Source organism: Hippichthys cyanospilos, chromosome 12 (assembly GCF_059441005.1).
Source record: "Hippichthys cyanospilos isolate Australia breed blue-spotted pipefish chromosome 12, RoL_Hcya_1.0, whole genome shotgun sequence".
NCBI lineage: Eukaryota > Metazoa > Chordata > Actinopteri > Syngnathiformes > Syngnathidae > Hippichthys > Hippichthys cyanospilos.
Window position 1 is genome coordinate 15,176,871 of NC_142380.1, and position 14,440 is coordinate 15,191,310.

At 40.0% G+C, this 14,440-nt stretch overlaps 1 protein-coding gene across 2 annotated transcripts in view; it reads right to left on the bottom strand.

Moving 5' to 3' along the window:
• Positions 1 to 11,006, bottom strand: part of pde1cb (phosphodiesterase 1C, calmodulin-dependent b) — a 69,151-nt gene extending 58,145 nt beyond the window's left edge. For both annotated transcript variants that reach the window (XM_088429117.1, XM_088429116.1), the window contains exons 1-2: positions 10,541 to 11,006; positions 6,805 to 6,831 (exon numbers count right to left, since the gene is read on the bottom strand). In XM_088429117.1, the coding sequence (XP_088285243.1) occupies positions 6,805 to 6,831; positions 10,541 to 10,641 (128 nt within the window). In that variant the 5' untranslated portion in view covers positions 10,642 to 11,006. The remainder of the gene's footprint in view (positions 1 to 6,804; positions 6,832 to 10,540) is intronic.
• Between the last annotated feature and the right edge of the window lie 3,434 nt (positions 11,007 to 14,440).

Sequence of the window (14,440 nt, forward strand, 5' to 3'; positions counted from 1 at the left end):
CATAATGCAGTGTGGCAGAATCCATGAGGGAAAAAATCCTTAAGGTTTCTATTTTCATTACACAGCTACCAAAAGAATAAAAACACAGTTGGAGTGTGGGAAAATATGCAATTAGTAGACAAAGAGCATCATTGCTAACGTGTGTTTCTCCAACTTTATAGCTATATATTTATAGCTAGTGCTTGCAGCTACTCAAAGATTAAAATTCTAGTTTAAGTTTAGGAAAATAAGGGATTACTAGACAAAGTGCCTCATTTCTAACATGTTTTTTATCCAACTACGTAGCTAGCTAGAGCAGCTGTTTGGCTGTCTCCAAAAAAAGAGACGCTTGTCTAAAACACAATTTCCCAGATGGTGTGTGGTATCGTGCTATACATGTGACAATAAAATCACTTTGAATCTTTAAAAGTGAAAATTGTGGTCGAAGTGTAGGAAATTAAGGGATTAGGAGACAATGTGCATCATTGCTCACATGTTTTTATCTGATCTGAGCAAGTTACAGTATGTCAAGAACGTGAGGGCAGCGCTCCACTGTTGTGTTTACATGTGATCATAATAACTCCCACCAACTGAAATTGACAGCATATTACTAGATTCAGTGGAACTGTTTTGTAATGCCTAAAATGCAATAATGTCAGGTAATAATGTTAATGTAAATAATGCAATAATGCAGTTATTTCATGCAACGTCCTTTAGTGATGGTTTTGAAGACGAAAATGTAATCTTGATTGGTCCTACGCCACCCAATAATCCATGCAGCGTGTTGTTGAAGTGATTTAAGGTGTTCCTATCAAAGCATTTTCATTTCCTTTTTGTGTCCAAATTTGTTTGAGATTTTCATATAATTTCAACTCATCATAGGCGGCACTAAACCGCACAAAATGTTGTGACACAAAATTCCTGAATAAAATACCCATATTTGGGAAATATGACATTAAAAAATACATGCACACATGCAGACACACACACACACACACACACACACACACACACATGTGCGCCTTAGGAAATGAAATTCATGTTTAATATGGTCTTAAAAGTTGTTTTGGGTTGAGTCCTAAACACTGTTTTTTTGCTGTATTTCATCCATTAAGAGGTCAAAAGTCTTGAGCTTTTAAAGGCTTACAATCTTGAACGCTATCCTTACTTTCAATTGGAATTTACTTTCCAGTGGTCTCAACAGTTTCTGAAAGTTTGTTGTCAGTCTTTTTCCTATGGTACTGGTTTCTATGGATCTTTGAAAGATGTACAGGTATGTACCAAAATGTGTGGGGTTTTTTTCTCTGAAAAGTTTGGATTTCAACCTAGCATCATTTACATTGCAGTAACTTTGTTACATTTTGAGGTAAATCCATGTGTTGCATACCATTTTAAAGGGATTAAGTGAAGAATACAGGAATAACTTTTCTTTTTTTGACACTAGGACCCTTTTGCCAGAGCCGGTCGCATGTACAGTGGTTACCATAGATTTTAATTAGCCATAACTCTCGATCACGCCGGAAGGTAAAAGTTCATTTAAATGGCATTGTATTGATATTTTAAAAATCTACCTTTGGAACCTACAAACAAATAAAAATAAATCCTTCAAAAGTTTCATTACATTTGCATTAACAAAGCTAAAGTGATGAGAAAAACCAACAACAAAAAAGGGATTGGCTTGCAGAGTCCAGAGGGTTAACGCAAGTAAAAAAAAAAAAAAATACTACTAAATTACTCTGATCTTTGAAAACTGTGAATAATCCTACTGTATATGACAATAAATGGGATTATGTGATCAAACGCAATCCAAAATAGCAACCGGTAAACAGTTTCTGTTCCACCAACGCCCAACCCACATATACCCCCGCATAAATTCTCTTTCTTTCCATCACTGCAAGAAGTGCCCTCTCTCTCTCCTTCTCTTTCTCCATCTGCATGAGAGGCTGTCCTGGTGTGTCAGTAATGACAATGTCCTAGTGTTCCTCTCTGCCAATTAGCCCGGCCGTAATTACACGGACACATGTGGAGCTGTCAATCATGCCGCTCCTCCACACAGGAACTCACCCACCCGCCCCTCCCGTCACCATGAGCGAGAGAGAGAGAGAGGGAGACCACAGACTGCGCCGACCAGTACCGCATCTCTCAATTACTCCTAACTGAGCGAGCAATCCTGGGGCTCGCGTTGAAAACGGCATCAGAGTGGTGCCTCGCGAACCTTTGTTTGCAGCTACCATTATGGACTGCTTGCAATGTCCTGTTTTCTCGCTTAATGCACTTTGTGCCAACGCATTCTACAGATGGCAGCCAGCAGCAGATTCAATTTGGACCTCAAGCACAGCAGCAATGTAATTTTATACAGGTGGTTATGCTTTGTCAGATGGTAACCAATACCACCTGCAGTGACCAGGTGTGATTTGGGGTACGTGTTTAATTTGTTCCGTGACCATGCTTTGTAACTCAACACTGACTCAACTCTCTACTAAAATGAACAGAAATGCTATCCTCCCCCCCCCCCCCCCCCCCCCACACACACACACACACACACGCACACACACACACACAAAACCCAAACTATTTACGGTCTAGTAAGGGGATTTTTATTTTAAGTAAAATTGATCTTTATTAAAACTTAATTAAAAACTATGGCCAGAACAAAATAAACAGTCTGTGCATCATGATTCAGTGCTGCAAGTCAATTAATTATCCCTTCTGATGTGTCTGCCTTAACTACGGTAAGGCATTTTATTGGTCAGACTTTTTTGTCGAGTGTCAAGAACAAATGTGTGATCATGTCTGGATGACTGTGACAATAAATGCTAACTGCTAATGTGTCAATGAGGTATTTCATTATTCTTTAGCATCATGCGGTGTTCGGACTGAATCCAAAAAATCTATTGATTACAATCATTCGCCTTTGGCAAGTGGCTGATACTGTGCTAAATACTGTTATGTTAATGCTGCTTTGTCCCTATATTGGCACTGTAACTACAGTTCAACAGCTGTTAAAAACGGAAGTAAATACAGTGAGCCCCCAGTTTACAAGTTTAATCTGTTCCGCGGCTGGGATTGTAACGTGAATTCGCTATATGGCGGGTAATCCAAAACCTATGTTAATTAGCTAATGTCTGTAAAACCCCAGGTAAAAACATTAAATAACCTCGTAAATAAAAGAGTGACGTGACGACCAATAGCAGACCAGCATTGTAGTGACGTAAGCAGTGGCCCGGTGCCCCTGGCAGACATGCACACACACTGACCGCCATTTTGTAGAAGAGGTTGCTCTGGGTGTCCGCAAACCAGTTGTTAAATGTTGTAACTTCTTGTAACCTGGCGAAACCAGCGACATTTTATGTCACTTTTTGTCTCGCGTCGCACCATACGCATCCTTCGCGTAGCCCAACGCGCTACAGCGCCATGTTGTGCGAACTACATTGACACAATTCAAAACATGCGTTTTTTTTGCCTTCCACACCTGAAAGCAGCATGAGGCTGAGTGGAATTCCTAGAAGACAAAATGATTTCTGAAAAATGAGATCTCGGGCAAAAAGGTTTGGGCACCCCCGCCTTACGATGTGAAAGAATCTGAAGTTTGAATCTTCTACTCTAGCAGTTTTTCAGTTATGGCGCTTCAACTTTTGGGTGCCACGTCCACTTATGAGATCCAGGAATTGCACACTAAGTTTGGGACCATATTTGGAGGCCCTGATCTTTTGTTTTAAGGTTGGTACAGATTTGTAAATTGCTCAATCTGTGTATTCTGCCTTGTCCATCAATGTTTGCATGCAAAACTGTTATTTGGAAACATATATTCATATGTATAAGCTTTCAAGCCACTTGGGCATTTTGTTGGGGTACAGGAGGGTTGGATGTAGGACAAAAAGACTGTCCTGAGCATTATGAGACAATAATAAAGACTGTTCATTATCCAATTTCTTCACTATGAACTACCTTTGCAACAGCCTTTGTATATGGTATTATTTTGGGATATTTTTAAATTTATCAAAGTTTGCTGCTACTTTGACACAACAGATTGAAACATCACAACTAAAAGTCCTCCAGATTGCTCAATCTATGCAATTTGATCCGAGCAAGTAATCACTTAAGAGGCCTGAAAAGAATAATGACCACCAACGGCATGTTTGAGATCAATACAGACACAGCCCTTATAAATGATACTTAACTATCCATTACTCACTCATTCTAATCAACAACTTCACAATTATGCTTGTAACCCAATATATTTACACCTATTTAATAGAGGGTCTGATTTCCCTTGGGCATCTCCAACAGATAAAAGAATGCTTCATACAAGTGTCAATAACGTGGCATGAGGGTTATTTGTCAGGGATGGGCGAGGTTGTCTGCAACTTAAGAGTTACATAAAGTCTCTTAATGTCTGCCCAACAAGGAGCAATCCATCACAGGGGGAAATGAATGGAGACGAGGGGATAAAACATAGTGAATCTGAATGATCAGATAGATGTATTTGACGCTGGTAACAGCATAGCCCCAAGGCCTAATCTATGAAGGGAACATCCACTTAGAGGAGCGCAGAACAAGAAAGGGGAGAGCCAATAAACACCAGAGTACAAACACAGGCCACAGGACAGATGCCATTGCCACTTTCATTCAAAGTGCACTTGTAATTATAGACAGGGCTGCGCTGAGATGAAAATTTGGCAAAGGACTTTTGACATTGGCCATCGATAGGGGAAGACAGACTGGTCGGACAACCATTTTTTTTTGGGCTACATTTTCTCCCTATCCGTTATTATACATTAATTCCTGGTTAATCTTTTAGGTACATTTGGGTTCCAAATGCCTCCTCCGCAAAAGATGGAATCCACAAAGCAGCTTTGTGCATATAATAACACATCATATGCGTGTAAGTTATGATTTTTAAGTAAATATCTGTGACATTGAAATTGTATTAGCAGCAAAAACACACACACAGACACAGACACACACATAAATAAAACATTGTCTTCATTCATTTTATAAATCCTTTTGCTCTTAAAAAAATATAGTTTATAGTAGTTTCAGGAACATGATTTAAAGAGCAATACAAGGAAGAATACTTTTTAATACACTGGGCCCCCATGTTACGAGATTAATCCGTTCCTTGGTTGGGCTCGTAAGGCGAAATCACCGTATGGCGGGCAATCCAAACCTATGTTAAATAGCTAATGCGTTTAGAACCCGAGGTAAAAACCTCTAAATTGTACATACATATTAATAATTGGTACCAAAATAGAAAAGTGCGACGCATATATAACAGAAATGCACACAATCAGAAAATATCATGAATTAAAAAATATAGAGTGGCGCTTGTTATGCCCATATTCCCTAGTAAGGGTACCCTAGGCTAGGGTAACTTCGTATTTCTTGATTATCTCCAGCTTCGTTTCCAAATATATCATCTTCTTACTTCTCTCTTTAACATCACTAGCAAACTTGGACCGGAAATATACCGTAAAGAGGGGACGAAAAAACTCAGTATTCCACATCGCAACATGAAAAAAATGGAAGCCAGGGATGCTGCAACTCGGGGGTCCACTGTTCTCCCTACATGGACCGTACATGAAAACTTCAAAGGGCATATCAGCAAAAGCAGGTTTATTTCTTATTCTGATTAACTGAGATTCCAACCACCAGAATGACGATTTGAAGCTATAGATTATAGAGCTATAGATGCTATAGCTATTGAGTTATATATGGAGGATCTAAAGGAAAAGGATGGGCTGTCCAACGACATGGTCTCCAGTTCTCTAAGTAAGTCTGATTTGTGTAAAGTGAGGGTTGGACCCTTCCAGGCTTGCCCTTTGCCACGCATTCTCAGACAGAAAGGGAAGGAAGTTACATTTAGTGACCACAGTATATGAGTCTCTGCTTCTTGCATATGATTTAGTTCTATTGGCTTTATCAAGCCACGATCCTCAACTCGCATTTGCAGAGTTCAATGCTAATGTAAAGTGGATGGGATGAGAATCATCATCTCCAACTCTGAGCCCAGTGTGATCAGTAGGCGTGTTTTTCTGGGTCATAGTAGAGATCCTGCTCAGTGAGGAGGAGTAGCTTGTGGTCTTGTTCAAAAGTGAGTGAATGATGGAGCACAAAGTCCACAGAGAGATTGATGGAAACTCTGTCTTCATCTGTCATGATGAAGAATGAGCTAAGAAGAAAGACAAAGCTCATTTTTAGGGACGACTTTTGTTCCCACCGTAACCTGACCATGACCAATGAACATGTTCCAGATACTTAATAATTTCTTCTGCAGGGTATCTTCGCGCTACCTTACAAATTTGATGAGAAGCACAGCGTACTCCCGACTGCTCCTCCACATTCGAGGACCCTAATGATATTGTCCCATCATTTGGTGAAGATGCTCCCTAGATGCCCCCTTTATGAGGGATTCTGGACAGATCTCACCTGGAAGAGAACCTACGGCTATCCTGGACACACTGGGGATGTTTCCTGGCCGACCTGAAACTATCCCTATCAGAATCCCCTGTAAAAGTTAGACAAGGTTTTTGAAGAGAGGGAAGTCTGGGCTTCCCTGCTTAGGGTCCTGTGTCCCAATCCCATATTAAAAATAAAAAAAATAAAAAAAAGTTACTGCTTTTTATTCGGAACAACAACATTACAAGTTTGTTGCAATTAAAAATACCTGATTCCCATAACAATGCATTTTTACACTTGTTTTTTCCCCATAATTAATTTTCTTTTGTAGCCCCAATAATCCTTCAACAAAATGATGGAAGTGATGCATGGAAATTCACCAGGAAAGCAAAGATGGCATTCCAATGTTCCATTGTCAAATCTTACCTCTGGGACGTCTTCTTGTACTTCCGCCTGCCAGAGATAAACACCAAGTTACATTTGGAATGGCTGAAAAGTGTTTCAAAGTGAACTTCTACTTAAGGCAAATGAAAAAAATATCCATAAGACAATGCAATAACCACACATTTACTGAAAATACAGACTTCAAAAGAGGTTAATGTTAAGAATACAAAAGCAATTCTGCATGACATTTATTGAGATTAATATATTTATATAACAGAACTAGCATAAGCTGTCAAGTAGACGCAGTAAACTCAACAGTGCAATTACTTAGGCAGATAATTTAGGAGACTTGCATGAATAAAACATGAGCATTCGCTAACACAAACACATGCACACATACACTCCACCCTCTGACATCCTGCCTACCTTTATACAACGGCAAGCCCCCACACACCACCTATCACTTACGCTAACATTTGGCCTGAAACAAACACCCACGCCTCCGCTAGGTGCCTACAGCGTGCCTCTAAAAGCCGAATCCGTACTCGCACTTACAGCAAGGCACTCGTCATCAACGAGTTGAGGGGTTCCCACTTCAGTCCGAAAACACGTGGGCTTGGATTAATATGCTGCTCAGGCACAATTGACAGCACTTAGTTTGATTTGTTTCTCTTTCCTTCTAGGAAGAATTCCATTCTCGAGTTAAGGAAGTCCATAGAAAGACACTGTCTTTTGTCTGGCTTATGTCCAGTGATTAAAATGATATGCACAAAAGTGCCTGTCGTGTTCATGGCGCCAATGCTTGCTTGAGTTGTGACAGAAATAAAAATGACCTCGATCTTATTCTTCGACCCTTTCATCGAGTTGCAAAATGTGGGTTCAAATCCACGATGGCCGTGCTTAGACATTTCATGTTATGTCACGACTACGTTTTGGGGGTATTTTTTTTAAGATAATGTTTGCAAATCATTAATGTTGCCATCAGTTGGTCTCCCACCTTGAGCCAAAGTCGCCTATTCCTTAAGGGAGCCTTCCGTGATGAACTCTTGATAAAGTGATTAAATAATTCATTGATTTCCTTTAATCTGGGGAAGCGACTGTGAGGTCGGTCCGTAGCGGACATTTAATTTATTTATGGAAATTCATTGGAAACAACGCGAAATCACAAAGGGGCAACTTGTCAAAGAAGGGCATAGTTCGGTGTGGTAGTAAAGCCCAACATGCTCGTCGGGGATGTCACAAGGCTTGATGCTGCATAATTGACTGCGCTGCAAGGACAGGAAGTGTCAATGCACTCACTGTCCATCTAAGGGTGATTGGTGCACCCCGTGGGACCCTCAGTGCCGTGACAGGCGGGCCAATCACGCAGTTGTATGGCAGCTGACAGCGCATACAGTAAATGTCACCACATCACCATAGATATGTCAAAAACAGCCCCACCAACACAAGTGTTGAGATGAGCCTTTGGTCTCAAAGGAGAGATTTGAAGTAAAATTGACCTTGAAATTGCTTGTATTTTCTTGGACACCAAAGAAAGATAGAAAATAGAAATAGAAATAGAAAAATATTTCATAGCAGTGGTTCACAAATGGGGGTACCTTTGACATGTGAAGACACATCTGGGGGTATTTTAACAGGGTTTTGGAAAGTGTCAGCAAATCTAACTTAGTGCTATTTAATTCAATGAAAGAAACAGTATTTCTTAATTTTCAAATTAAATCATTTGGAAGATGAAGCAAATTATTGCTAGGTTGTGTTTGCGTAGTTCCTTTGCAAAACCTTGTATGCCTTAATTTTGTTAAGTATGATATAGATACACACTCATTAGTCGTGTAATTTTCCAGCAGAAGAGTCAGAAATAAAACTGACACAATCAATATTTTGGAGCTGTTAAAGAAAATACACATAGCGAGACCACTACAAATGCAGCTCCAAAGTTAATTAAATCAGACACGCATGGTGCAGCATTCTGTTTTAATCCCCTGCCCCCTTCCCAATCCAAAATGATTTGTGCTGATAGGGTACTTGGCTGGAAACAAATATTTCATTGGGAATACATAATTGAAAAATGGTAGAGAACTCATATTTTGAAGCACAGTTTTACTTTGTATTTATATTTTAAATTGATTAAAACCCCATTCACTGCAAACTATACTATATTTAAAATGCTTGTACAATTTCAACCCCCACCAAGATATTGTGTTCATTGATTATATTTGCACCAGTCCACCAAATGAAAGAATAAAGTTCCTCCTTTCATCAGAAAAAAAAAATAGTTGGTATATGGACTTTCACTTTTATAGCACTTTTCTATCTTAGGTACTCAGAAGCTTGACACCGTCGTTAGCGGTGCTTGCTTTGTTCTTTCACATTGTACAATGTACAAGATATAGGGTTAAATAATAGAGTACACTGCTCTTAAGATGTATTTCTCAATTCTTGGTTTATTTTGACAAAAAGCTTGTTATTGGCTTTAAATTGAAGGAGAATACATCATATGCCTCCTTTAATTTAAGTCTTCTTTGCTCTTGAAATCAATCATCTTTAAACTTGTTCTTGTCTCACACTCAAAACATTGGGGAACATTGCTATATTAAGATGAGCTGTGACTAAAAATAGAAAGCCATCAAGCTGCATCTCTCAGTGGTCTTGTTCTGGACTCTTGTCTCAATTTATATGGTTTAACAACACTTCTATTCGCATATGCATTATGTCCACCGGTGTCGTCAACAGATGTAATTTACTTTATTTCAGACAGCGACTAACGTCTGAGGGGCTTATGGAACACTCAGAGAATCAACACGGAGAGTCATTGGAGCTGACCGTCAAATGTCAAATATCTGGACGGGATAGACTGTTGTGATGGCAAATTTAGGACGGTGACAAAATGGAACTTGGCCGAAGAAAACTCATTGTGGCAGGAGATAATGGAGGTTGCTCTAGGGGACAACAAGAGAGAGAGGGGAAATAAGGAATATTCCTCAGAACGGGAATGAAAAAGTATGATAACCGACTTTTATGATAATGGCAACGTAACAATGCAATGAGAAGCATTCAACGTCCATAAAGCTAATTGCCACTCCGTTTTGGGTGCACAACACCACACGTTCTGGGAGTCATGAAAGTTCAGAGAAGGTTTTGATTCGTTGGCAAATAGGCACTGATTTTAAAATATTTCGTAAAAATGTCCACATTCTGAAGTCTTCTATTTTATGTGTAATCAAAAAAAGAAAGTGAATAAAGTTAAGGACGAGGGAAGACTGGGCGTGTAAAAGTCATCAACATTGAAAGATTTACCAGCTTTTAAGTTCGGATGGATGTTGTCTATAAAGGAATACGTACCAGAAAGCAAAGTCACTTGTTGCTCCTTTGTGTTGAAAGCAACTGTTTTTGTCCTTAAACATTGACTACAAACATAAATTGTGCACTAACATAAAAAAGGGAGCAAAGTCAATGTCTTGAGCATGGCATGTGTGGGAAGGTATGCCGCAAATTTCCTGGCCTCAGAGGTGGAACAGGGAGTATGAAATTGAATCTCAACCTTTATACACATCTGCAAATTTGAGAAATCCTTTGGTCTAAGTGTTTTCACATCAAAAACCAAGCAAAAACACAGAACCTTTTTCATGTTTCACTCTCAAATCTTCCTTTGTTGCGACACCCTAAACGCACTTCTCATTCCAATTATTATGATTCGTGAGCCCAGTCCAGCATCATTCATACGTCACTGACACACTCACATGCACTTGTTGACAAGAGTAAAAGTGCTTATACTCACAGTCCTCTGAGCCTAAGCCAAATCTTCTCAATTTGTTCTGGCTGAAGGTACTTGAGGGCTGTGCTTTCAAACTCCTCAATCTCTTTGGTGGGAGACTCCATGTCACACACACGCACTCACCAAGTGATGACACCCGTGCCAACGAGGGATCAGCCGAGAAGAAGAAAAACTTTAATCCCTCACGTGCAAGACAGAGAGAGATGGCAAGGTGTGACCTGAGGTTTCTTCATTCACATTTGAGCCCACGGATGCAATACGCCGGCCGGCATGCTTCTGTCCCCTCTTTTAATCTCTTTTGTCCTCTTTTCAGCGAGAGAGTCTCATGCGCTTTCCCAACTCTCGGGGAGGTTCACTCGTCGTCTCCGTTGTGGGCACAGGGGTCCTGGAGCTGTGCCATGCTCGCCGAGCAGTGACGGGATGCAGACGGCAGGGCAGCGCAATCCGGGATTAACGCACACTACTGACGAGCTCTTCACACACACCAGGGAGGGAGAGGAGAAACAGTGGCAGTCAAAGAGGGGAGGAGTCATGGCTGATAAAGAGAACCCATGTTCCGTTTCATCCGCTGGCAGAAGAGGAGGGGGGCGGGGGGATAAGTGAAGTGTGGATGACGGTATTGAATGAGCAGGATTACTATGAAAATGTTAAAAGGACAAAAACAAATCAAAGGGAAAAATTTAACCCCCTAAAATAGATAAATAAATAAATGAATAAAATGGTGACTGGAGGGAGCAAAACGTTACAGCAATGCAGGGCTGGGCAATAAATAATTAATTTGAATAATTTGTTAAGTTAAAAATGAACTATGTGACAATTAGCTAAAAATCAGAAAGCTGAGGTTCTGCACAAGGGGCAGAATACTGGTTGGGTGGTTGACAAGACGTGTTTGTACGAGTTAAAAAAAAAATCAATTAATTTTGATATTTAGGGAGGTTATGCTATGAAAAGGTATTTTTGCCTAAACTATGAATATCAAGTTTGTTAAACCTAATTTAAAGGGACCTTGCCATTGAAATTTAACTTTTGGGAGCTTTGAACCATGTTACAGTGTTACCTACCGGTAGTCAACCTAAACATCAACCTGTGTTATTTTCTTTTATTGACCGATCTCTGAGAATTCCTAGCTTGTTCTGCACTCTCAGCACCGGCCCCGTCTGAGCAGATAAAAAGGGCTTGCGAGACACGATGACTTCAGAGTGACGATGAAGGCCCTCCTATTCCCGCCATACTGCCCTGTACTGCCCGTGAAGACTAAACACACTCACGTTATCTTAGCAGCCATGTCTCTTACTTTTGATTTAGCACAGGAGTTGGTGAGAATAGATTTTCCACCTAGTTGGCCAAGTAAACAACAAACATTTCATAGATACTGTAAGTTACCAAATTTTACTGTAAAAAACAGTCCAGTGGCAAAAATGTGGTTTTGGATGCAAGAATATGGTTTTGTTTTGTTTAGGGAACGCATGGCTAGACAAACAACAGTCGTTAGTGACGGTCACTTAAGACAGAACTGCATGGTGAATCTGCATCACTATAAATGAAAGCTGACACAGTTGCACCCAATAGAGAGTTTTAGTTAAACCTATTGCGCCCTCAGTGCATTGCAGATATTTTTTTTGGGGGCAGTTTCCTGCATGCCAGACAGATGAGGTAACTATAAATGCACTTGCCACAGATATAGAACTACTGCAGTACACATATTTACTCAAATCCTAAATTTAAAAAATTACACTGTACAGTAACTCAACAGTTACCCCTTTTCATCCTTTGAAGTCTCGCGTAGTCGCGGTCAGATTAGCGGCGCCCGGAAGTCAAATAAAAGCCAAATCTGTACATAATTAAACATGTAAACAATGACAGTTTACACTTGAAATAACAGTGTATTTTACAATGAGACTGGCAAGTCCAGGTCTGTGTAACAAGCGCCCCTCTTGAAATCAAGTTTGAGTGTCTTGCAGGACACTGCAAACTCGATTTCAAGAGGGAGATTGGCACTTCTATAAGACATGTGATTGGCCCCCGGCACGTGGATCACATGATAGACATTGTGATTTTCTAGGAATTCTAACGATTTTGCATATATGACATTTACATTACATACTACACGTGATTCACTCCATATACTTCATTTACTACACTGTTTCTTAATTATTGTGAGAAATCAATAACTATCAGGGTCCTCACATAAACTGGTAGCCCTTTGTATTACTTAGTACCAAAGAAGTAGTTCATGGTTTCAAAAAGGTTGGTGACACATATTATAAAGCGATTGTGATTGTGTGTGGCCAATACAGTGTTTTTGTCACAATATTGGTTTCAGTATGGATTTTAATTTTGTGGGTGAAAATGCTCAAAATGTTTAGGCACACGTTATTCATCATGTGACGTTTGCTGGCCTTCACACATTATTCTACACCTGGGGTGTCCATTGAGGTCGACTGGGGGACCGCTGAGCTATTGTTCATCAACCGCAAGAACGTCAATCAAAAAGAAAAAGAACACAGCATTGTTTACATTGCACGCTGCTCACCCTGGGAGGTAAAGATGAACAAGTAGCAGATCGTTTTCACAACCTTGCTTCCGGGAGGAACTTTAAAATAAAAGCATTCCAAGGCCGTTCATTTCATACAGTACTTGATATCACACCCTTTATTTTGAAGCATTGCCAGGCTTCCTCAGAACATTTGGCCTCTTGAAAAAAATAAAATGGCTTGACAGGCAGCAGATTATTTGCAAGTCTCATTAATTAACCTCTGGGCCAACAAGCTGGTCAAAATCTCGTCGCAAAATTACTGCCCAGTAAATGTGTCTATCCTGCCTAGATCATTTTACTTTTACCTGCCTGAAAGGAGGAGTGATGAGTGCTGAAAGCTTAAGTAAAGCTGAGCGAAGTACTCTCTGTCTCTCACTGATGTCTGAATCTGAACACTAAATCTGAATGTGTGACACAGCCCAGATGTGTATTTTGATTCATGGTGTTTACTCTATTGTAATATCACTAGAACGTTGTTTGGTGATATCACTCCGAAAGAGGATGTAATGATTTAATATGCTTTGGTGTATGTGTAACACTGGTTATTAGAATATCAACAATAAGCATGCTGATAACCATACAGCCATGAGTAGCAACAGGTCTAAAATCCTCAAATTTTCTCCAACTTTCAAACTGTCACTGAAACATAGGTCAGCCTAACTGCATCACACTTGTTGCTAGATGGACAGAGCTTTGATTTTCCAAGCAGATCAAGGAAATAAAAACTTTTAATATGCCCAACAGCACAGGATTAAATGATGTCAACGCAGCAACAGTAAACCTCTATAGTCGGCCAGCATGACATGAACTGACATTGAAATGTCAATCTGCAGCCTGTTGTCATCTGAACATGAAGATAATACATTTGCAGTGTCTTGTATTAAACACAGAGCCGAACAGGATTAAATAGCATACAGACTGTGGCGTTGATGCTGATTTGACCGAGATAACACTGATCCAATGAGAGCATCTCCGCCTCCCATGCGGGCAACCCCACCATAAACGGCATTGTGACAGATAATCACATCAATCCCTCCTGTGCTCGCTGTCGACAGTGATTGCAACAACAAAAAAAATGTGGGGAATTTAGGTCAGTGTGAGGAGGTCTCAATTTTTCTTTTTGTTGTTTGTTACGATATGTCCGGTCCTCCTTTGAGCACTTTATATACAAGGGTGCCATGGACTATGAGGAACTCATTGAAGGAGTTTTGAGATTTGAGCTGTCGATCAGACAATTTTTTTGCTTTGGCATGCCAACACAAAATTGAGAAATATCTGAGCAGTGCATGGTGACTGGGATCAACTCAATTTACAAGTGCCAGTTCGCAAGACAAAATTTGTAAATATTAAAATAAAATTTAAGCTGT